Below are 25,112 nucleotides of genomic sequence, written 5' to 3'. Positions count from 1 at the left end.
AGGCCGAGCCCAAGACGCGGTCAAAGATTGTAGGTATTACACCTCTACAAAGGCAAAGTGGGGCAGGGCCATAGGCGGAGTTTTACGCCCAGTATCAGGATTTTTAGCCCAGTATCAGGGTTTTTGTCTCGGATTGAGTAGGAAGGGACTTGGGGACGGTCCGGCACTGCTTTTGACAGCTTTCTCTTTGTCAGCCGCAACTGAGTTCGGTGGGTTCGGGAAATCTGTACCCCTCTCTCTGCTCGTTCCAGTCCCTCACCTCCTCACCCGGCCCTGAGCCAACCCGTGGCTCTGGCCCTGGCCATGAAGCGCATCTTCTCCTGCTCCAGCTCACAGGTGGCGGTAGGTGCCAAAATGTCTGAGAGGATGGGCATGGGGTTGGGGTCCAAGCCCTGTGGTGACAGAAGTCTTGAGTCCTACCGCCGTGCACCATTTGCCTTTTGTCTTTACCAGTCTTTCCAGCTCTTTCACTCTTTTGCAATGCAGCCCATTAGTCCTGACTTCCTCAAGACCCTGTTCCCCAGGCTCTGGTTAGCCTCTGACCAACCTCTGACCTCCCTAAGGTTCCTTCCCTTGACCCTTCCTTGTCTTCCTATAGTCTACATTCCCAACTTCTGATGTTTCCTGCAGCCCTCACCCCTCCTGAAGGACCTGTCCTTTACTTTTGCTTTGTCTCTTAGTACTGAACCATTCTCAAACATCTGCTGAGTCTCCAGGCCCTGCTCCGCCTTCAGGCCCTGCTCAGCTTCAACTTCCATTATATCTAAAGTCCTGTCCCATGGTCTCATTTTCCAGCCCTGTTCTGTCCTCGCGGCCCTCGCCTCTCATATGGTCCTATTCTTGTTTCCTCTTAGCCCAACAAGTAGTCCCAGCCCCATACCTTCCCCTAGCCCTTCTTCATAGAATATTCTCTTTCTTCACTCCCATCTCACTCCATGCCACTTCCACTTCCATTCTCTCATTATTAACACTGGCTCTCACACATCGCTCCAAACCTCTTTCTAATTAGTGCTCTCACAACAGCAGCCTTCTTTTGTTCTCCCCTTCAACCTCCGCTTCTCTCTGCCCAGTGGTTTTTTCAATTCCACTTTGCCCCAACCTGCTCTCTGTGAGTTAATCTTGCAGTCTGGCCAGCCTGACAGGCACTGCCAGAGAAAGGCAGAGGTGCCTGACTGCTCCCCACAGACCTACATAAGGTGCCTGCACTTTAGTGCCTGGTTATCAGACTGATCCTTGTGCTAGTCAAGGCCTTCTACCTGCTTCTCCCAAAATCTTTCTTCATTCTAAACCCTGACTCACTTGTTTAGGGCTTATACTCTCTGCTCTTTTTGACTGAGTTAGGGAAAGGTGGTGGTGAGAAAAGAAGAGGAGAGTGTATTCACTTTGAGAGTTCCCAGAAGAAGTCACTCTACTCACCAAGTTCTCCCAGAACAAAACACAGGAAGAAGATTACAGCATGTAGTGGCTTAGGGAGAGTATAATTTCTTCTTCTCTGAAGATCTGTTACAGAGAGACCCCCTCTCTGGGGATGACCATTTCTGTGGAGATGGGAATTATGGCTCATTTAGAACTAAAGTTGCTAATTACCTGTAGTAATACTTATTAGTGGTGACGTTCATAAGGAATCATGAGAAATGTTTAGTGCACTTTTCATGGGCAGGCCTGGAAGAGAGCTATGAAGCAATACCAGGAGCTCTGTTGAGGCCTGCTCTTGTCCCACTTTAGTTTCTACACATTGGTCAACCAATCAAAAGGCACTCACTGAATAACCATGATGGCTACCAGAAAGGGAGGCTACCCAGACTCTATCTTAACTCAAAATGGTTTTCTTATCCACATGGACTCTCCCTAGATCTTAAAAATTTTTTACATTGCCCTTCCCTATCAGATTTGTGGAGTCTGCATGCTCCTTGGGAATGGAAAAACTATTTCATTCTCCCTAACTCTCCAATTCTTGGTCAGTGCCTTCTTTTTAAGGTGCTATGGTGAGCAATGGACTGAATGTTGGAATTTGAAAGTATTCCTCTGTCTTCTTCACCCCAGCTCTACAAAGGTTTGGCTATGAAGAATTTCTACCCATTCTAAACTCTTAGTGTAACAAAATTATAAGAAGTAAACTGGGTGAATTTAGAACTATCTAGCTGGAAAGAAATTTGTTTCCTCAGGATGGGATCATGAAAAGCTTGGTAATAGACCAATTTCAGTTGAAAAATGTTTCTTCATAAAATCTCCTCATACTTCTTATGATAAATTCCTCCACTCCCTTAGTAGCTACCCACTGTAGGCCCGTTTGTCAGAGAAATAGTGTGATAACATTCTTGGCTACTACCAAAGCTTGGCTTCTCAGTGGTACTGGAGATTGCCCCTGCTTATCTCCACTCCCACTCCTGGGTCCAGGGCCATCATCCTGCACTCTCAAATTGAGATAAGTACTAAAAAATCAGTGACCATTTTAAAATTAATCTAAGCTATCCAGAATATAGGAAATTCCGCAAACAATCAGAAACCCAGCTTTTATAATCTCATTTTATTTTAATCAAGTAGAGGATGCCTTTGAGGGTGTCTTACATATTATCTTACTCTGCCTTTATAGGAAGTAAACCAGAAAATAGCTTTAAACAGTTGGAACTGAATTAGCTTACAGAATTGTCAGTTGCATTAAAAGTTAAGAGACATCTCCTGGCTCCTTCAGGGCAGCCTTTCTATTTCCGTACACCTGCCCTACAGCAGCAGCCACTCTTCCTCCACTGTTTGTGTGCTCCATCTTCAGAGGGAACTTAAAGGCCCACAGCCAGAGATAAGGAGAAGCTGCAATTACTTTTTTTTAAAGGCACTCTAATAAAAAAAACCCACTTTATTTATTTATTTATTTTAGAGAGAAGGGAAGGGAGGGAGAAAGGAAACGAGAGAAACATCAATGTGTGGTTGCCTCTCATGTGGCCCCCACTGGGGACCTGGCCTGCAACCTAGGCATGTGCCCTGAGTGGGAATTGAAACAGCGACCCTTTGGTTCACAGCCAGTGCTCAATCCACTGAGCTATGCCAGCCAGGGCTCTACTTTTTTGTTTTTGTTTTGTTTCTGAGCGAGAGGAAGAGGGGCAGAGAGAGAAACATCAATTTTTGTTGTTTCACTTACTTATGCATTCATTGTTTTTTTAACCCTCACCTGAGGATATACTTATTGATTTAGAGAGATAGGGGAGAGGGAGAAACAGTGGAGAGAAAAACATTGACCAGCTGCCTCCTATACATGCCCCTACTAGGGAACAAATCTGCAACCTTTTGGTGTACTGGAGGACACTCCAACCAACTGAACCACTCAGTCAGGGCCATTGATTGATTCTTGTATGTGTCATGACTGGGGATTGACCCCCCAACCCAGGCATATTGGGAGTACACTTGAACCGACTGAGTTACCCAGCCAGGGCAGGACTCCCCCACCCTTTTTTATTTTTTTAGATTTTATTTATTTATTTCTAGAGAGAGGGGGGAAAGGAGGGAGGAAGAGAGGAACAGAAACATCAATGTATGAGAGATACATCATTCAGTTGACTCTTCCATTCCCCCAACTGGGGACTTGGCCCACAACCCAGATATGTGCCCTGACTGGAAATCGAACCTGCAACCTTTTGGTTCACAGGCCAGCACTCAATCCACTGAGCCACACCAGCCAGGGTCCCTCTAATCTTAACTACAGATATACAAAGCTTTTTCTTGTATTTGAGTCTGCTGATTAATTTGGCAACTGTTCTCTTGATGATAATCCAGTGCCTGGGTATTGGGTAAGCAATGGACTGGATCTTAGGAATTTATAAGTGTCTCTCTTTTTTCGCCTAGTTCTGCAGAGGCTTGGTCATGAAGAATTTCTACCTGTTTTAAATTCTTCTTAGTATAATAAGATTACAGGAAGTAAATCAGGTGGATTTAAAACTATCTAGCTGTAAAGAAAAGTATCTACTTTGCTTGGAAACACCTTTACTATATATACATATGGTATATATATAGTATATATATATAGTATATATATATATAGCCTGGCTGTTAAGCATTGGCTAATATGAGCAAGATCCCTTTCTCCCACTTCCCTGTGTGGAGAATTCTGAGCCCAGAAATATCCAAAATGTGCCTAGCAGGCTTGAAAAGATGGGGATTGGAACTAACATTTATTGTGTACCTACTATGTGACAAACACAGTGTTAGGTACTTTATATGATGTTATATCATTAAAAAACTGATGTTCAGAGAAGTTTTTACATGCCTAAATTCACAAGGACAGAAAATGTTTGAATCAGGATTTTAAACAGAGGACTTCACATTGAGGTCAACTGATGGCAGTGTCCTGTGCTGGAGATGTGGTTCTAGCTCTCTGCTTTTTCTGAGGGTGACCTGGCACCCAAGAGACATTGGATAATGTGTTCTTACATTTCATTCTGTTGGTATGTGTATGAGTAGTCATTTTGCTTATTTTGTCCTTTGAGAATTAACCTGTTTGGAGACTCTACATGTGCCTGAGAGTGGGTGGTTCTGCCCTGGAGGCAATCTTAGACTGTTTATTTGGAAATAAGTAAAATATCTTATATCACTCTGTAGTAGTGTGATCTGGTGGTGAGAACTAGGATTTGGCATTAGGTGGCCCGGGCTATAATCTCAATTTTCTCACCATTTTGTGGTATGTCTCTACAGTTATCTAACCTCAATGTGCTTCGTTTACTTCTTCTGTCACATAGATAAAATAATATGAGCCTTGACTTCTGGCCAAGATGGAGGCGTAGGTGGAAACACTGTGCCCCCTCCCACAACTAAATTTAAAGACAGCGAGGTTTTAGAAACAAAAACACAGCCAAAACAGTGAAAATTTAACTGTATGGAAGTCCAACAACAACGAACCACTCAGCCAGACCTGTAAGAGGGGGGGAGTCCACAGCAGAGCGGGGTCAGGCTGGAAAGGTGGTTCTGTCCCACCCAGGAGTGGAGGCAGAGGTGGTTGGTGGATCCCAAGTGTGGGGTGGCAACAGGCAGACCCAGTGAGGGTGCAGGGCGGCTGGCTGACTGCGGTCACACATTCGCACGCAGATAAACCAAGCAAAGGAGCAAACAGTGAGACAGACCACTCAGGCTAGGGCCCCAGCAATGCGATTTAGAGCCTGAAAGCACCAACTGGAAAGACTTTCTCAGGGTCGAGGGGCCAGGAGAGACTCCCAGGCTCACAGAGAGTTCGTTAGAGAGACCCACAGGGTCCTGGAGAGTACACAGGCCCACACACCTGGGAACCAGCAGCAGAGGGGCCCAATTTGCTTGTGGGAAGCCACAGAGGGGACAGAAATCTGAGAGAGAGCGGAGCAGAGCAAAGTGCCATTTTTTCCCCTCTCTGACACCTCCCCCACACATACTGCATCACAACCCAGCAACTGGGTCGCCCAGCCCTGGTGAACACCTAAGGCTCTGTCCCTCATACATAACAGGTGCAATCAGACCAAACAATATGACTCAAGAACAGCTCAAGGCCCCATAGCCTATAATTCTAAGTGATCAAAAAATAGCCAACCTTTCAGATGCACAGTTCAAAATACTGGTGATCAGGATGCTCACAGAATTGGTTGATTTTAGCCACAAATTAGAGGAACATATGGAGGCTAAACTGATTGAAATGAAGGGAAATGCACAGGAAACCAATAGTGATGGAAAGGAAACTGGGACTCAAATCAACAGAGTGGTCCAGAAGGAAGAAAGAAACAACCAAACAGAAAAGAAAGAAGAAACAAGAATTCAAAAAAAAATGAGGACAGGCTTAGGAACCTCCAGGACATCTTGAAACATTCCAACATCTGAATTAGGGGTACCAGAAGGGGAAGAGGAACAGCCATGAGTGGAAAACCTATTTGAACAAATAATAAAGGAGAACTTCCCCAGTCTGGCAAAGGAAATCGACTTCCAGGAAATCCAGGAAGCTCAGAGAGTTCCAAAGAAGTTGGACCCAAGAAGGAACACACCAAGGCACATCATCATTACATTAGCCAAGATTAAAAGGAAGGAGAGAATCCTAGAAGGAGCAAGAGATAAGGGGACAGTCACCTACAAAGGAGTGCCCATCAGATTGTCAGCGGATTTCTCAAAAGACACCTTACAGGCAAGAAAGGGCTGGGCAGAAATATTCCAAGTCATGAAATCCAAAAACCTACAGCCAAGATTGCTATATCCAGCAAAGCTTTCATTTAGAATGGAAGGACAGATAAAGTGCTTCTCAGATAAGGTCAAATTCAAGGAGTTCATGATCACCAAGCCCTTATTATATGAAATATTAAAGGGACTTATCTAAGAAAAAGAAGATAAAAAATATGAACTGTGAAAGGACAGCAAACTCACAGTTATTAACAACCACACCTAAAACAAAAGCAATCTAAGAGGACAGCTAGATCAGGAGTAGAAACATAGAAATGGAGATCACATGGAGGGTTAGCAACAGGGGAGTGGGAGGAGGAGAAGTGGGGAGAAGGTACAGAGAATAAGTAGCATAGATGGTAGGTAGAAAATAGCCAGTGGGGAGAGGAGGAATACTATGGGAAATACAGAATCTAAAGAACTTGTGACTCATGGACATGAAGGAAAAGGGAGGAATGGTGGGGGAGGGGTGTGCAGGGTGGAGGGGAGTGAAGGGGGGAATGGGACAACTGTAATGACATAATCAATAAAATATATTTAAAAAATAATATCAGCCTTAACTACTTTCCAGGGATGTTGAAAGGCTAATTGAAATAGCACTTGAAAGGGCTGTGAGGAATTACAAGTCCTATGCTGGAGTCTTACCTCAGAATTCATCTACCCTAGGTAATTTTATGACTGGGACATTTAAAATCCTTCCTGTTTTTGATGAATAATTTGCTATGGTTATGTAAACAGTATTTGAGTTATTTGCCTTTTGTTGACCCTATATTTTTCCACCTTCTCCCATAGCCTCTTTCTTGTTGAGATTATACCTCATAAAATGCAATGTGCAACCACTAGTCCCTCATCAGTTCCTGTTTTGTTATAAGGATACCATACACTTGTATAGCTCTTCACAGTTCACAAAAAGATTTTTATACATATTAGTTCATTTACTAGTTCATACCATACACTATACAAGTGTAAGGATACCATACACTTGTATAGCTCTTCACAGTTCACAAAAAGATTTTTATACATATTAGTTCATTTATTAGTTCATTTCATTAGTTCAATACTCACAACATGATGAGGTAGTTACTACTTTCCACATTTTATGGGTGAGGAAACAGGTTACAGGCGTGTAATGGCTTACTCTGGGTCTCATAGCTGAGAAAGTATCTGAACCAGTCCCTGAACTGAGGCCTGCTGACAAAATTCCTCTGGGGCCCTTTTTACCATAACACAAGTTTTTGCATACTTTCCTTTCCTTTCCTTTCCCTTTTCTGGGTCAAAACCAGGCTTTTCTGTGCTTTCAGCTCTGGGTGTTTTTACACAGCTCTCTCTTTTATGCTGTGAGGTACTTCAATTATTGTAATTACCCTACCACCTGAAAAAGTCAAGCTGGAATGATAGAACAATGAATGCCTAGGTGTGGCTTTTGTCTGGGACAGCTGCTCCCTGTCTGGAAAAGAGGAGGGAGGGGAGGAAGGAGAAGGGAAGAGATCTCTTGCTGCCTCCTCAAACCTATCTAGAGACCTATATTTGCTGTTCGGTTGTTGCCATGAAAGGGAAGAGCAACTAGGTAATGGACAAAGATTTGAGATGGGAAAATGAAAACTCTTGTGTTTCTCCTCCCCATTTTGGGGCCCAAAGTGGATGGGTAGAGATGGTATGACTAGGTATTTGGACTCCTGACTGTGACCTGAAGCTAGGTGCCATGACTTCTCAAATATCTGAAGACAAAAAGCAGAGTAGCATGGGAAGCTTAGAGGGAATGTGAGCACAGTCAGGAGTGGTCACTTTGGTTCAGCTTACTGTGGCAAGACCTAGAGACAAACAGGAAGAAGAGTCATGGCTGGGATTGCTCTGTGGTTGTCTGTTATGATTATTGTTATGATAATAAAATAATAATTGTTATGATAATAACAATAATCATAACAATGATTTAAAGATATTTGAGCCCTGGCTGGTGCAGCTCAGTGGATTGAGCACCATCTCAGTGGATTGAGCACCAGTCTGCAAACCATAGGTTTGCTGGTTCAATTCTCAATCAAGGCACCTGCTTGGGTTGTGGGCCAGTGACAAAATTGTCCCCCTCATTGGGGACAGTGAGGAGCATGTGAGAGGCAACCACACGTTGATGTTTCTCTCCCTCTCTTTCTCTCTCCCTTCCCCCCTAAAAATAAGTAAATAAAATCTTTTTAAAAAGAAGACATTTAAATACTCTGCATCCAGCACTCAAAACTGATTTTTAAGTCAGTAGTCAAGCGCCTTTTGGTCCAGGGCTGGCAATAACCAGAAGTAGTTCTAAGTAGAATATGACTTGGTGATTATTTAACTGGCCCACCTAAGAAGGACTATATGATCTAGGCTGAGTGATCTGTGGAACATTGAAAGGACCTTAGGGATGTCCCTTTTCTCATGCTTGGCATCTTCCTATAACCATCTCTTTTAATTTCTTTCTCCACTCTACCCTCACCTAATTCACACAATCTGTGGCTCTGTACCAGGTGGAGAGATGGAACCACCATGATCAGAAACTTCTGGAGGCAGTGCAGCAGGGGGACGTGGGACGAGTGGCTGCCCTGGCTTCCAGGAAGTCTGCCCGACCCACCAAGCTAGACTCTAATGGCCAGTCCCCGTAAGTAAGTCCTCCTGACCCTACTTTTGGTATGTGGTTCCCTTTGAAAGCTCCAAACCCCAATATGATATAGGACCAGGGAATACCTCAACTTCAGAGCCCTTTTTGTCTTAATAAATCTTTGCTCAAAATGAGGGAAGAAAGTGGTGTCCCTGAGCTCCATCCACTTCACAACCCAGGTCAACAAACTGACTAAAAAAAGGACAAAAATCCCATGAAACAAACAGAAAACTGATATATATACTAAATAGAGTATATGTGTACCTTAGTATATGTGTACTAAATAGAGTATGTGTACCTTCCCAAGCACACACACAGAGGTGTGTGTGCTTGGGAAATTCAGAATGAAGTGGGAGCCACAAGAGTCACGTGGCTAGAAGGAATGAGTAAGATACGAGGAATGTTACCCCTTGTTTCTGCCCAAGTCAGCCTTTGCATGCCCAGTCCCCTGCTCTGGTCTGGCTGACTCTTTCTGGGACACTTCCAGTCTGCTAAGGTACCTGCAATAATAGGCTGGATTCCTTGAGACCTGTAGCTCTTATTTCTGTATTTGTTTCCAGCTTCCTCTGACTTTATGACAGTAGGTCATAAAGCCTTCTCTTTTTCAGAAAGTCACATCAGGAGAGTTCCCTCTCTGCTTTTGGGATTGGGTTTGGGGTTAAGGGAGCACAGGAAGCAGTGATTATTAAGACTCTCCCATTCCTTATCCCCGATCCCTTCATCATTCTGCCTCTCAAATTTGATTCTGGCAGGTTTCATCTGGCAGCCTCCAAAGGCCTGACAGAATGTTTGACTATACTGCTTGCAAATGGGGCTGACATCAATAGCAAGAATGAGGACGGTGAGTTAGACTTAGCACTGGGTTATACTGCTTGCCTCTCCCTCTACAACAGCAGCGGGGGCCAGTGCTGGGCCCTGCTGTAGGTTCCAGCTGTAACCCCCTGCTTCTCTTCTCATAAATTCTGGCTGGCATCCTTCCAGAGGTTCCCCTCCCTACGAGCTGGGTGTACTTTCACCCATCTCCCACCTCCACCATAGGTACTAGGCACTTGGGGAACAAGAATTTCTGGCCTCATATAGCTAAGATCTTCTCTCTCTAATTTACCTCTGATTATCTGTGCATCTCTTGCCTTCCCTCCCCGTGAATCATTGGCATGTATGGGGCTACACACCTCCCTCACCTGCTCTTTCACTTTCCAGGAAGCACTGCCCTGCACTTGGCTACCATCTCCTGCCAGCCACAATGTGTCAAGGTCCTGCTCCAGGTAAGAGTAACCCCTTGATACTACTCCTGTGAAGGGAGGAAGTGGACCCAGAGTTTCTTTCCTTTTTGTGTGTGTGAAAAGGAAACAAAATGTTTATTTAATGCTATTCAGACCTAATGCCTTCACTAAAATATTTAAGTCTTTAAGGGTATACACCTACACACACACACACACACAGCGCTCCCTTCTCCCACTGTCCCAACTCTGGGTACAAAATGTTTATTTAATGCTATTCAGGCCTAATGCCTTCACTAAAATATTTAAGTCTTTAAGGGTATACACCTACACACACACACACACACACACACACAGCGCTCCCTTCTCCCACTGTCCCAACTCCGGGTACTGTAAATCAGGAAAAGAGCATACATCTGTTTTTCAGGTCACTGGCACTGTGGGCTGTGTCGCCTGTCTAGGTAGGATCTCCAATTAATACAAAGTCATGTGGCACCTTCCACTGGCAAGAGTTCTTTGTACCAGGTTCCAGTCAAAGTCTCTCCTGCTTTCCAGGCCACTTGGCCAAAGGGAGCGCCCCAAAGCCGAGTGGGCCTCTTCTACCAAAGCTGCAGGGGGCCTCACTCCACCAAAAGCGCATCTTTCTTCTTCACCTGGCCACAGGGATCTCCATTCTGGCAAAGCTGCGTGGTTTTCCCTTTTCTGTCTGGGAAAGAGGGGGTCCTAACTCTAGCAAAAAACCACGTGGCTCTCTCTTTCATGACTAGAAGAAGGGGAGGTCCTAACTCTGCTGAAACCGAGTGGCTCTCCCGCCTAATGGCTCCAGGGGTCTACATCTTTCCAAAACAGCGTGGCTCTCCCCCTCACCTGGCCAAGAGGGGGTCCTCACTCTGCTGAAGCCACATGGCTCTCATGCCCCAGAGTTTCTTAACTTTGTCTTGAAGTCACGACTAATATTTGATCAAATATACCCATCTTATTCCCAATTTGAGAGCTTGTAATAATTTCTTCATTAATTCACAACATTTATTTAACATCTACTATATGCAGGCACCACACTTAATGCTGCCCTTGAGAGCAGGTCATAAAGTAGAGTTGCCAGTCAATATGCATATATTGAGCACTGCCATTGGCAGAGCCACTTCAAAGACTAACTGTTGTGATGGTGATGGGTGGGCAGAGAGAGGACAGAGGTTTTCAAATTAGAACAATATCTTACTGTCTGTTTTTGAGGTGTGTATAGTCTAGGCACATTTAGAGAAATATAGATGTGAAATGACATGTGGAAAATTCATAAATAATTCTCCAAAAGTGCAAAAGGCACAATTAAATAGACCATTGGGTGAATGTCTGTTCGCTTTTCTTCTTCCCAACACTTTCCAAGTTTCCCAATTATGATTCTAAAATATCAGTCATGGACTCAGGTGTTATTTTCCCTAGTATTTTTATTTATCTATAATCTTATTTTTCTTAGGCCCTAGGTTTAAAAACCAGCATTTAAGGCTGCCTATCATCCAAAAAATTATTGGGCTTGCCTAGCAGTTGAACAAAGCCATGGTCCTCTCACCCCTCCCCATAGTAGTCTGTAAGTTGGAGACCCAACAATGAGTATGGAATAAGAATGTTAACACCGTGTTCTATGCTGTTTCCCTTTGTGGCTCTTTGTAGCATGGTGCCAATGAAGATGCTATGGATGGAGAAAGTCGTAGTCCATTGCACTGGGCAGGTGAGTGCCAGAGGACTGGTGGGAAATAGGGCTGCAGGGACCATGGGGTAGGAAGGGAGAGGAATGTAACATTTGGCGGAAAGGGCAGGACTGATTACTAAAATTGTCAGAGGGGATTTGGGGTCATGGTCTGACTGAATATACTTCCTGCTTCCCCTTAACCCAATCATCCTTCAACTCTCCCCAGCCTCCTCTGGCTGTGCCTCAAGTGTGCTCCTGCTGTGTGACCATGAAGCCTTTTTGGATGTCCTAGATAATGTGAGTATCAGCTGGACCACTGGGCAGTGTTCTACACAGGGAGGCTGTGTCTTTCTATGAGCTTGATTGGCCAAATTCTGCGACCAGATAATGTACAGTACCACCTTTTCTAACTCCTTCCCAACCCCACCCTGCTCCTCCTCCTCCTCCTCTTCCTCACAGAGAAGTTAAGCCTTATTTTCTTAAAAGCTCCTAACCCTTAGAAAAGGAACATTTAGCCCCAAGACTGGGGTTTTTTTTCTGGAGAGGTGTGGGGAGAGGGGAGCTGGTAGGATTGGGTCAAACCCCTGGCTCTCCTGGCTTCTTGTGAACCCTCTTTCCACAACCTGTGCAGGATGGACGTACACCCTTGATGATTGCCTCACTGAGTGGTCATGCAGCTATCTGCTCACAGCTACTGCAGAGAGGTGCCCGAGTTAATGTTACAGACAAGGATGACAAGTGAGCCTTCCTTATCTTCCCACCCCAAATCCAGACCTTGATCAGTCTAGGAAGGTGCTGCGGGGCAAAATGTGTGTGTGTGTGTGTGTGTGTGTGTGCGTAAGAAGGAAAGTTGGTCTCTCTGTTCTTCGTCTCCTTTCTTCTGAGTGGTGGTTTACAAGAGCTCTGCCAACTGCTTCACTGTTTTCCTCTTGAGAACTTGAGAAAGTTTTCCTTATACTTCTTTATTCTGCTGCTGCCAGCCCCATCTTCTTAACACAGAACTCTGGAAATAGAATCAATACCTCTGGACACATAGTTTAATTTACTGACTTTCAAGCTATCTTTTAAGCAATGGAATCCTTTTTTCTGATAAAGAATTTATGCAGAACCTTAATATATAAAAATTGAAGAAAATAAATCACTTTCAATTGGCTACCTGCTTTCTTTTTTTTCTTTTTCTTTTTAGATTTTATTTATTTATCTTTAGAGAGGAAGGGAAGGAGAGAAGGAGAGAAATATCAGTGTATGGTTGCTTCTTGTGAGTCCCCTGCTGGGAACTGGCCCACAACCCAGGCATGTGCCCTGACTGGGAATTGAACCATGATCGTGTGGTTCGCAGGCCCGCGCCCAATCCACTGAGCTATACCAGCCAGGGCAGCTACCTGCTTTCTGATGCTTCTGCTCCTAGGACTGGCATTTGAAAAGTTCTGGTCTGGCCTAATGCTTTGTCATTGGCTGGTGTTGGTCTGTTTCTCCTGCCCACACTGAATGAGAGCTCATCCTGTGAATGAGATTTCTGGAACCAGGACACTCTGATTCCAGAAGGAAAGCCTATCCTCAGATTTGTCCTAACCCACAGGTCAGCTCTGATCCTGGCCTGTGAGAAAGGAAGCACTGAAGTGGCTGAACTACTCTTGAGCCATGGAGCTGATGTGGGAGTGGTGGATGGCATGGAGCATGATGCTCTGTATTATGCTCTACACACACAAGACAAGGCACTGTGGAAGCTGGTACAGCAGGCCCTGAACTGGTGGAGGGGAGGTAAAGCCAGCTCCCTGTTGTAACTTCAAAATGCTCCTTAATTGCTCAAATAAGCTTCTTAGACTTCCATTTATTGCCATGGCAATAACCCTTCTGACAAATAATTGTCACTTTAGTCTAGAATTTACTTATTTATTGCTTCTACCATGAAATGACCCCAAATTTGCAAAATTATAGTCACAAAGTTCCTTAATGAAGCCTAGTCTCTCACTAAATGCAACTCTGGCTAGTACTCTAACTAGCATTTCTGAGTTATAATTGTATATCTCTGTGTGTGGTTTCCTGGTAAATCTTTCTCTCCTCTAGTAGACTGTAAACCCCTCAGATGACAGGCCATTTCTGTTTTGTTTACCACTGGTATCCTGGTGCCTATTACAGTGCCTGGCACAGTGTCCAGTAAAGTGAATAAACAAAAATGAATGATCTGGAACATCTCTAGGATAGGGAATCAAGTTTGCTGGATTGAACAGGGGTGGCTCCCAGCTCTAGGAAGATATGTGTGGTAAGGGTTATGACACTGAGGGGCCACTCCTTTCACTGAGAATCTGAAAAAAGAGTGTAGGATAGAAACACATGGGACCTGTCCTTGCTCTCATTTTCCTCATGTCTTTTCATGTAGATCAGGAACTAGTTCAATGTCCAGATGTTGCATCTAAGGTAAGACCCTGAGTACTTCCCCTTCTGACCCACTGCAGGCCATCCCACTGGGATATCTCCCAGGAAGTGATCCATGGGGGTGTTAAGACAGTCTAAAAGAAGAAAGGCCCTCCTGGGTCTAGGATAGCTTCCAGGCTTTACTTCACTGTCTGTTTTTTACATAGGCCTCTCCATCTGAGCCCCAGGTGGGTTCTCTGCCTAAGAGTTCATGGAGAGGAGAACCCAAAGAGGAGCAGGAAGAAGAGAATCATGGAAGCACATGCTCAGAGGCATGGAGGTGGAAGTATGAAGAGGAGCAGAGGGAAGATTCTCAGTTGAAGCAGGAGCTGGTACAAAAGACAGAAGTGTGTAAGGCTCAATCTGAAGCCTACCCAGACCTGGAGAACCAGATTCAAGAACATGTGCAGGAGCTGGGGTTCCTCCTTGCCCAAGAGCCCACAGCTTCAGAAGGGCAGAGTTCTAGTATACAACCTAAAGAAGATGGCATGGAGAAGGGTTGTCTCCTAGACCTGCTGGCTGAGCACATACAAGAGTTAAAGAAGCAGCAGCAGGTAGTAACCACAGCCACAGCCACAGCCTCAGCCAACCCAGTATTAGCTTCCAAGAAGACTGAGGATTCAGCCCGAGGGCAGATCCATTATAAAGTCCATGGTTGGTCCCAACCAGAAGAAAAGGGGTCACCCCAGAGCCCAATGTCTGAGATCATGAGGAATGCAACAGGACAGCAACTGATCACCAACAGTGGACATGCCCTTATCCCTGATCATACTGATCAACCACGTGTTGACCAGGAGAGGTCACAGGCCCTAGGGGCTGAAACAACAGACACAGTGGCTGAATCAGTGGGCATAGCAGCCGTGAACCAGCTCCTGCTACAACTGAGGGAGGAGTTGGCTGCAGTTTGGCAAGAAAAGGATGCTGCCCCAGGGGCTTTGTCAAGACCAGTCCTACAGGGAGCTCTGGGGACACCCAGGGCTGAAGCTTCAGCAGCTGCCTGGGAGAAGATGGAGGCCAGCTTGGAGCAGGTGCTAGTGAGGCTGGATCAAGCAAAGGCAGGACTACAAGGGAAACATGTGGCCCCTGCCCAGGAGCCCAGGGAAGGAGCACCAAAGGCAGTCTCAGAAACCATCACCAAAAAGGATGAAGAAAGGGAGAAAAGGGCTCCTGGGGCCCAATGGGAGCCTCTAATGGCCCCTGTCAGAGAACAGATGCCTGGAAGAGGACTGGCAAAGGGACCACTGGAGAAGGAGGTGTCAGCACTGAGACTGAGCAACAGTTACTTGCTAGAGGAGTTGAGGGAGCTGGGATGGGAGCGGCAGCAGTTGCAAGGGGAGCTGCAGTCCCTGAGCCAGCGGCTGCAGTGGGAGTTTGTGCCCAAGCCAGAGGCACAGGTCCAGCTCCAGCAATTGCAGCAAAGTGTGGGGCTGCTAACAAATGAACTGGTGTTGGAGAAGAAGGCCAGTGAGAAGTTGCAGAAGCGCCTGGCCTCTCAAAGCAGTGGCCTCCAAGGCCTGTGGGACTGCTTGCCCCCAGAGCTGGTGGGCAAAGTGAGTGCTGGGGGCACAGGTACTGAGTCCTTGGAGGAGCTGCAGGCCTGCATCAGCAACCTGGTAGACAGGCACCGTGAGGCCCAGCAGGCACTGGCTAGGCTGGAGGAGGAAAACCAGTGGCTGCAAGGACCCCCTGACCCACATAGGCAGCCAGGCACCTCCTCAAAGGTGCTAGCATCTTCAGAAGTGGCTGCTTTGGAGCAAGACCTCAGGAAACTCGAGGAAGAGCTGGGGGCCATTCAGGCCACAATGAGTGGGAAGAGCCAGGAGATTAGGAAGCCGAAGAAACTGCTTTACCAGTTAACAGAGGAAGTGGCTGAGCTGAGGGCCAGAGAGGCAGCTGGCCTGCGGCAGCATGAGAGAACTTGGGGCTCGCTGGTGGCCCAGGCCCAACCTTGGAGTCAGGAACTAAAGGCTATGCTAGAAAAGTATAACACTGCCTGCCAGGAAATGGGCCGGCTGCAGGAGGCTGTGGCCAAAGAGCGCCGCAGGAGCCAGGACCTGGCTGCCAGAGCCACAGAGCAGGAGCGACAGGCCAGCAAGATGCATGGGTGCTCAGAACAGTTTGAGGAAACAGTGGAGCTGCTGAAAGAAAATATGGAGCATCTTTTGGGGACTTGCCAGGACAAGGACACCAAGGTGATCAGATCAGGCAGTGGTGGAGAGAAGTGGGGAAGGTTTCTGTGTGTTTATGGGATTTGCTAACCTGTATCTACCTTTGGGTAGTCATATAAATATCCCCTGCCCCAAAAGAGAATGCCAATTATTTTTTAAAGATTTTATTTATTTATTTGTGAGAGAGGGGCAGGAAGGGAGAGAGAGAGGAGAGAAACATCAATGTGTGGTTGCCTCTCTGGGACCTGCCTGCAACCCAGGCGTGTGCCCTGACTGGGAATCTAACTGGCGACCCTTTGGTTCTCAGGCTGGCACTCAATCCATTGAGCCACACCTGCCAGGGCATGAATGCCAATCATTAGCAATTTGTTTGAGTCTGAGGTAGTTTAGAGTTAAGATTGGAGGGAAGGTATAAATATAAGAGAACTTAGGTATTAAAACCTAAGAAGGGGACTTAGGTGTTAAAATTTGGGACTCTGGGTTCAGAAGCAGTGTGGTCGGGGCTACCACCCATGGAGTACTATGGTTTATTAGCATTTTGACTTAAATTGTGTGTATTAGCCTTAGTACAAGTCTAATAATATGGTAGGTTGCTGCCCTGGCCAGTGTAGCTCAGTGGATTGAGTGCAGGCCTGCAAACCATACAATTGCGGTTCGATTCCCAGTTGGCACATGCCTGGGTTGCAGGCCAGTTCCCAGCAGGGGACTCATGAGAGGCAACCATACATTGGTATTTCTCTAGTTCTCTCTTTCCCTCTAAAAATAAATAAATAAATAAAATCTACAAAAAAAAAACACCTTAAAAAATATGGTAGGTTGCTGTGGTTTTGGTAGGGTTCTGAGGAGGTGACTCAAAGGCTGATTGATTGATTAAGAAAAGTAGACTAGGCTGGCTAAAGGCCCACTTCTCCCCTCCCACCTCAATCAGAGATTTTCACTGGCAAAGAGATCCCCAATGCAAAAACAGAAATTTGAAAACCATCATGTTAGGTGCTCGAGTTTCCTAAAAAAATCAACTTGCAGATGAATTTAGTAATTCATTTACCTATGAAAAGAATTCAGAAACCTTATACAATTTTGTGTACATGATCAAATTTAGAATGATTAAAAATATGGAAAGCATATATTTTACATAATATTGAGTACATAAAAATATAAGGAATGTTACACAGAAAAGGAATCAGTATGGGGTGGGGCTAATTAAAGAAAGGAAGAATTTCCCTCTGAGTTGGGCTTTTCATCCCTGTCATCTGATCTGAGCTCTGGCTTGTAAGACTTATTGTATGCCTGGAATCTGACACATATGACCAGATCATATGGGGATGGGACTCCCAGCAGTCATTGCCCAGCGCCTGAATAACTAAATCCCTAGCTTTTCATGTATGACTTTTGCCTATGTGTCTCATCTTTGAAGCTTAAACTTCTGAAAGTCAGCTTTCTCTAGCCTATCTTGACCACAGTTTTTCTCTATTCCTTGCTGGTGCTAAGTTATGGACTTGAAATCTTGCTTGCCATGCCAGATCTTTTTACCTACTTTAGTCACTGTGTCCACCTGAGTCACACTGGCTGGCTGTTGTGGTTGGCCAATACACAGTTCTTAAAGCTGGTTTCTTATATGCATCTTAAAGTTGAGAAACAGTAGATATAACTTTAGTTTTTTAAACTTTCTATTTTTTTAAAGACTTCATTTGTTTATTTTTAGAGAGAGGGGAAGGGAGGAAGAAAGAGGGGGAGAGAAGCATCAATGTGTGGTTGCCTCTTACACACCCCCAACTGGGGACTTGGCCCTGGCCCCCAGGCATATATCCTGACCAGGAATCAAACCGGCGACCCTTTGGTTCCCAAGTGGCACTCAATCCACTGAGCCACACCAGCCAGGGCCAAATTTTCTATTTTGTCAAGAGTAGATAACTTGTTTAAAAACAAACCATGAATCTGGCCTCAGTCTTGGGGAAAAGTCTGAAAGTCATGACTTAAGAAGAGGGGTGGGGGATGAAAAGGGAATAATTTTTTTTACTTCTTTTATAAAAATTGTTGTTCAATTACAGTTGTCCCCATTCCCCCCCCCATTACTCTCCCCTGCCCACATTCAATCCTCCCCCCATTGTCTTTGTCCATGGGTCCTTTGTGCCTGTTCCTTGGGAATAAACATTTATTCTATATGAAAAAAAAAGGAAGAATTTTGTGTTGGTGTTGAAGGAGAGGAGGAAAGAGATCACATGAGCAAAAGAAAATAGTATAGTGGAGGTTGAACTGAGATCATCTGGATTTTTATTTCAGCTTCAAAACTTATTCATTAATCATGGGTGAGTTATCTAAACCTCCAAGTCTCCAAGTGTGGTGGACCCTGGCCAGCAGAGTCTGCCTGTTGTGGCTGACGGTGAGAATAAGTGCACAGGCAACAACAATCCTGTGGAGAAAAAGGGAACAGGCACGACTACTCTCTCAAGGGGAGAGTGCCTGTGGATGCCTCGGCCACTCCCTCAAGAGGAGAGCGACTGACCCTTGCCTAGACAGGCTTTTATTGTTTTCCTTGGGTCTTACATCAGAGAAAGATTTATTACCTATGACATAGAATATTATTGTCTACATTTTAGGTACAATCAAGGAAATGAAAATAACATGCAGAGGGGAATGGCAATGAGCCAATTAGCTCTGTCCTTGAACAAATTCACACAAGCTTTGGATATTACCTTGAAGATAGACAATACACATTTGTTGTTTTAAACCAGGATGATGGAGTTTTAGTAAGAGCAAGCCATAACAGTCTGTATGCATTTTCTAGGCCTGATTCCCGTGGGAAAACTTGGTTTGAAGGTCTGGCTCCTGCCCACCACTTTGCTTCTGTAGGTTTTTCATACAGAGCTGAGTCACATTTGCTACACCAAAACAAACCAGTCCCCTACATCTAAGCCTCAGTATCTTTTAATCTATAAGATGAGACTAATAATAGAGTTTCTGTGAAGGTTATATTACATAAGATTATATTTAAAATACTCAGAAAAACTTCTTTAAAATTTTAAGTATCACAGCTATTTTTATTATTCTTACAACAACCATTCCTATTACTGCTGGTTATCACTAACCACATTTGTGGCTTAGCCTCACAAACCACAAAAACTCATCTCTATTTTTCTCAATAGTCAGCAGCCAGAAGTAGATCAGGATCCAGTAGAGTTAATAGCATGGCCCTGGCTGGTGTGGCTCAGTGGATTGAGAACTGGCCTGTGAACCAAAAGGTCACTGGGTCAATTTCCAGTCAGGGCACATGTGTAGGTTGTGGGCCAGGTCCCCAGTAAGGGCACATGAGAGGCAACCACACATTGATGTTTCTCTTCCTCTCTTCCTTCTTCCCTTCACCTCTCTCTAAAATTAAATAAAATATATTTTATTGATTATACCATTACAGTTGTTCTATTCCCCCTCCTTCATTCCCCTCCACCCGCACACTCCCTCCCCCACCATTCTCCCCCCCTTAGTTTATAACCACGTGTCTCGAGTTCTTTAGATTCTATATTTCCCCCACTATTNGGGTACTTGGGGAACATTGAGCTGCCACCCAAGAGGGGAGGGACTTCTGGTTACTACTAGTTGGCCCCTCCTGAGAACTGTCCTGCAACATGTCACATGTTCCTCTCCCTGGCCTGGCTTCAAAGTGCAGTCAGATGAAACAATGTAGGTCTGTGGATTTCATGACTTGGAATACTTCTTTCCAGCCCCTTCTTGCCTGTAAGGTCTCTTTTGAGAAATCCGCTGACATTCTGATGGGCGCTCCTTTGTAGGTGACTGTCCCCTTATCCCTTGCTGCTTCTAGGATTCTCTCCTTCCTTTTAATCTTGGCTAATGTAATGATGATGTGCCTTGATGTGTTCCTTCTTGGATCCAACTTCTTTGGGACTCTCTGAGCTTCCTGGATTTCCTGGAAGTCGATTTCCTTTGCCAGACTGGGGAAGTTCTCCTTTATTATTTGTTCAAATAAGTTTTCCAGTTGTGGCTGTTTCCCCCTTCTGGTACCCCTATAATCCGGATGTTGGAATGTTTCAAGATGTCCTGGAGGTTCCTAAGCCTCTCCTCATTTTTTTGAATTCTCATTTCTTCATTCCTTTCTGGTTGGATGTTTTGTTCTTCCTTCTGGTCCATTCCATTGATTTGAGTCCCAGGTTCCTTTCCATCACTATTGGTTTCCTGGACATCTCCCTTCATTTCAATTAGTTTAACCTTCATATGTTCCTCTAATTTGTGACTATAATCAACCAGTTCTGTGAGTATCCTGATAAACAGTGTCTTGAACTGTGCTTCTGAGAGGCTGGCAATTTCTCGGTTGCTTAGAGTTATCGGCTCTGGGGCTTTGAGTTCTTCTTGTGCCATCTTTTGGGCTGTTCGTGCCTGTTACGTAGCAGGATCGGAGCCCTAGGTGTTCACCAGAGCAGGGCAACTCAGTCGCTCGGTGGTGACGCTGCATGTGGGGGTGGGGTCAACGAGAAGCAATGGTGTCCTGTCTGCCGCCTCCCACCACGGCCCCCACAGGTGCGGCAGCTGCCACTGTCACGGGGCCCGAGCGTTTTGTCCCACTGCACGTGAGTGTGCCACCGCCGTCAGCCCTTGCCCCCTGGGGCCTGCGTGGTCCGTCTCACTGTGCGGTCAGTCTGCCCCACACCCTGACTGGGTCCGGGCCACTTGTGCACCTAGGTCGGGGGATCTGTCCTGCCGGACCCTGCTCTGCTGCTGGCTCCACCCCTCTTACGTCCCTGTTGAACAGTTAGTTGTTGTCAGACTTCCCTATAATTCAATTTTCTGTTCTTTGGCTGTGTCTTTGTTCTCCAAACTTTTGTTGTATTCAAACTTGGTTGTGGGAGAAGGCACAGTGTTTCCACCTATGCCTCCATCTTGGTGGAAGTCAAATGAATAAATAAAATATTTTTTTAAATAATAAATATATTTTTTTAAAAAGACCATGGACCATGATTTCAAAGAGATCTTGGTTCAGGTCATAGGTCATCTTTTGACAAATTACTTAGGCTCTTTATCTACAAAATGTGAATAATAATGCTTCTTCTCTTCCTCTAGAGAAGTATTGTTCTTCTCAGAACAGAAGTAGAGCTCTTTTGAGTATTAAATGAGACAAGGTGTGTGTAAAAGTATCTGGCACATATTATATACTCAGTAAAAGGAAGCTGACCTTGACCCTGGGTGGTAGTGGGGTGAATGGGAAATGACTTGGGCCTCATTGGTTCCTTTTGGTTTCAGATAAAGGAATTGTTGAAGAAGCTGGAACAGCTTTCAGAAGAAGTCCTAGCAGTTCGAGGAGAAAATGCTTGCCTTGCCCTGCAGCTGCAGGTATGTTTTGGCTCTCAGGGAAATGGACAGAGCTAGAGAAGAGGGTGGACAGTGGCAATGATGTATATGTAAGAGAGATTCTGGGAATTTCAGAGACCTGTTCAGGCAGAGGTCCATGGTGGGCCATTGATGGGCCAAGGGAGACTACCTGGCCCAGCTGACCACTTAATTTTATTGTTCCTCATGCTTGGAGTATCAGGGTGAGTATGGGAGGGTAGGCACATAACTCCTAATTGATGCTTACTCCCAGGATTCCCAGAAGAACCACGAAGAGATCATCTCTACCTATAGGAACCATCTGCTGAATGCTGCTCAGGTAAGCATTGGGGGAAGGAGAGACAGAGAGTTGGGCAGGGGTGTTGCATTTGGGGTTCATTCTCTCACTTGCACATATTTGTCATTCTTGGAAAGCTAGACTTTAGGTGTTCCAGTTCCAGGTTTCTGGATCTCATGAGGAAGAGCAAGAAAAGTTGCACATGAATTGATGTGCAAGTACAGGGAGAGATGTTTGTCGCTCCATTTCAATTTCCTGATCCACTGTAAAGCCTTTTCCTGTCCTTTATTCCCTTTCTCATTTCCCTCCTGAGCCAAATGATCCCTCACCAAGGAAGTAGAGGTGAGTGGCTTGCTCCTCTATTAGGAATAATGATAACTACAAAGAATCAAACATTTATTGTGTACCAGGTGCTTTGCTTCAGATTCAGAGCTGTAACCCTCGCAGCAATCCTGAAGAGTAAACATTTTCTTCCTTGAAAAGATTAGGGACCCTGGCTGGTGTGGCTCAGTGGGTTGGGTGTCATCCTGCTAACTGAAGTTTTGCCAGTTCTCAGTCAAGGCACACGCCTGGGTTGTGGGCCAGGTCCCTGGTTGAGGGCATGAGAGGGGCAGCCAATTGATATTTCTCAAGCATCATCAATGTTTCTGTCCCTCCCTTTCTTACCCTGTCTCTGGGAATGAATAAATAAAATCTGAAAGAAAGAAAATAAAGAAAGGAAGACAGAAAGGAAAAGAAAGAAAAGGAAAGAATGAAAGAGAAGATTAGGAAACAGCTATGGAGAAGTTAAATATTGTGAGGGCTCATAGTTAGCAAACAGCATTCCACTATACTGCAAAGTATCTCTCCCCATTTTTCTGTTCTTCATTTTCCTTTATTTCTTTCCTGCCATCCACAGGGCTACATGGAACAAGATGTATACAGTATCCTACTGCGAATCCTCAGCATGCAGGAGGAGTGAGGCATCATGGGCCCTGAAGGGTCTGGGATGCCTCCCTTGTAGGTTGTGAACTCAAGCTGACAAGGGGGGGAGCTTGGAAGAAAGGACTTTGGAAAGGTGACTTAAGGATGGGAACTGGAGTCTCCTTTCACCCAAAGTGGTAGCTGTGCATGGGCCATAGAGCTTTTGAAGTGAGGTTAATTGAGAAGCCACAGTTTGGGGAATCACTGGGTGGAGTCAGGAATCAGTCAACAGTTAGACTAATGGGGCCTGAGATGGGATGGAGACTGAAAAGAGGAGTCGAGCGATTCTTTTACAGTCTGGGATAGAGAGATACCAGTGAATGATGGTAGGATAGTGGTACAAAGTTGTTTCCTAGGGTGGGACTCTACAAACTCCAGATTCTCTCCTCCACTCCCATACCATTCATTCAAACAATATCTTCTACTATTCTCCCCACCCCTATGTCCGTGACCATCTTCTCAGTTCAGATACATGAGGATCCCCTTTAGCATCTTGGCATGAGTAGGAGGAATCCGAGGATACAGAGGTGTGTGCATTTTATCCCTGAATTTCTTCTTTCAAGGAATAAGAACATCCCTGGTTACCAAAGGCTCTATCAGGCTGTAGTGGGTTGGAGGTTATCCAGTAAGGATAGTGTGTGTGGAGATTCACCTGACATTATGGACCCCAGACCTGAGAACTTGAACCATGGAATCAGCATGAATGAGATCAGAGAAGATCTGGATGAAAATAAATGTTTTTAAATAAATAAATATTTTCCTGCTCTGTGGAAAATAAAGTAGGTATGCAGTATGATATTGGGTGTTTTTTCTGTTTAAAGGGGTATGGCAGGGGGCAGGGGAGGGAAGAAATTTTTTTCATTCCTTTTTTTTAAGTGTCTCCATAAGCCAGCACTTTCAAATTTTGATTATGATTGCCCTGGTGGGGTAGCTCAATTGGTTAGAGTGTCATCCTGATGTGCCAAGGTTGCAGGTTCAATCCCTGGTCAGAGCACATACAAGAATCAACCAGTGAGGGCATAAATAAGTGAAACAACAAATATCTCTCTTTCCCTCTCCCTAAACCTCTCTCTCTCTAAAAAGAAAGAATCAACCAATGAATATATAAATAAGTGGAACAATACATCATTGTTTCTCTGTCTTTCTCTTTCTGTCTCCCTTCTCTCTCTAAAATCAATAAAAAATTTTAATTATGATCGATAGTAAGAAATACATTTTACCATATTTTATCATGTATTATATGCATTGTGTTGCCCAAATTTTTTAGGGAAAAATAAGTGTATGCATTATACATGGGTAGTACCTGAAATACCTTATAACTGTTCTTGTGTTTTGTAATTATTTGTTACATAATTTTTCTTCTACCATAATATGTTAAAAATAAATGCTAAAATTCCAGCCCTGGCTGGTGTAGCTCAGTGGATTGAGCACAGGCCTGCGAACCAGAGGATCGCAGTTCGATTCCCAGTCAGGGCACATGCCTGGGTTGCAGGCCAGTTCCTGGCAGGGGACACACAATACATTGTGTGTCCCCGGCAGAGGCAACCATACATTGGTATTTCTCTCCCTCTCTCCTTCCCTTCTCCTCTAAAGATAAATAAATAAAATTAAAAAAATAATAAATGCTAAAATTCCTTTGTAATACAAAAAACAAGTATCTCAATATAAATAAATTAATAAGTTAATTAAAAATTAAAATGAAAGTTTTTCCTGAAAGTTTGGGCCAAAAACATGGGTGCTCATTCTATATGGCAAAATACAGTATATCCTATGTGGACATACTTGAACTATGTCCTATTCTAGTCTGTTCTCTGCTACTGTACTCCACCAAAATAATATTAGTCAAAATATACCCACTAGTGGGTCAAGGCCCACAGTTTGAAAAACAGCCCTCTGTGAAAATGGGAATTGACACCCCTCATTTCTCTTTCACAAATCTGTCTCTTACAGACTGACTCAGCTCTAACCATTCTTCTCTACCTCGGGACTCCCGAGTCTACTCTTTGAGGAGGAGACATTGAGAGATGTGGATTTTGTTTGAGATGTACAATCTAAAATATTCTATCATTTATTAAACCATGTGTTTAGATTTGAAGCACATGGTCTCATGTGATTAGTGTTCTTTGCTCCAGGAGCAAAGAGGAATGAAAAATCTGATTCCAGAGAAAGGGATGAAGGGACACTCATAGTTGGCTTTTCCCCTTCAGTTCAGTTCTGAGACTGAAAAATGTATTTCTTCACCAAATTATGGAAGTTTTCTTTA

General features: G+C 44.6%; 1 protein-coding gene across 1 annotated transcript; it reads left to right on the top strand.

Moving 5' to 3' along the window:
• The first annotated feature begins 303 nt into the window (after nucleotides 1-303).
• Nucleotides 304-23,541, top strand: ANKRD35 (ankyrin repeat domain 35). The gene is made up of 13 exons (XM_037039091.1): nucleotides 304-342; nucleotides 8,655-8,785; nucleotides 9,538-9,626; nucleotides 9,986-10,050; nucleotides 11,674-11,731; nucleotides 11,919-11,989; nucleotides 12,324-12,430; nucleotides 13,272-13,453; nucleotides 14,073-14,110; nucleotides 14,275-16,299; nucleotides 21,523-21,612; nucleotides 21,863-21,928; nucleotides 22,785-23,541. Exons 1-13 carry the CDS (start codon nucleotides 304-306, stop codon nucleotides 22,845-22,847), a joined length of 3,024 nt encoding a protein of 1,007 aa, XP_036894986.1. The 3' UTR covers nucleotides 22,848-23,541.
• The last annotated feature ends 1,571 nt before the right edge of the window (nucleotides 23,542-25,112 follow it).

This window comes from Sturnira hondurensis, unplaced genomic scaffold (assembly GCF_014824575.4).
Source record: "Sturnira hondurensis isolate 20B ecotype Veracruz unplaced genomic scaffold, ASM1482457v3 Scaffold0024990, whole genome shotgun sequence".
Lineage (NCBI taxonomy): Eukaryota > Metazoa > Chordata > Mammalia > Chiroptera > Phyllostomidae > Sturnira > Sturnira hondurensis.
This window is presented reverse-complemented; position numbering and strand designations above follow the sequence as displayed.

Excerpts from the sequence above, each read along its gene's own strand:
- ANKRD35 (XM_037039091.1), top strand. The coding sequence starts at position 304 with ATGAAGCGCATCTTCTCCTGCTCCAGCTCACAGGTGGCG. Across the intron at positions 13,454-14,072 it reads CCTGAACTGGTGGAGGGGAG|ATCAGGAACTAGTTCAATGT; the intron begins GTAAAGCCAGCT and ends CTTTTCATGTAG. Across the intron at positions 21,929-22,784 it reads ATCTGCTGAATGCTGCTCAG|GGCTACATGGAACAAGATGT; the intron begins GTAAGCATTGGG and ends TGCCATCCACAG.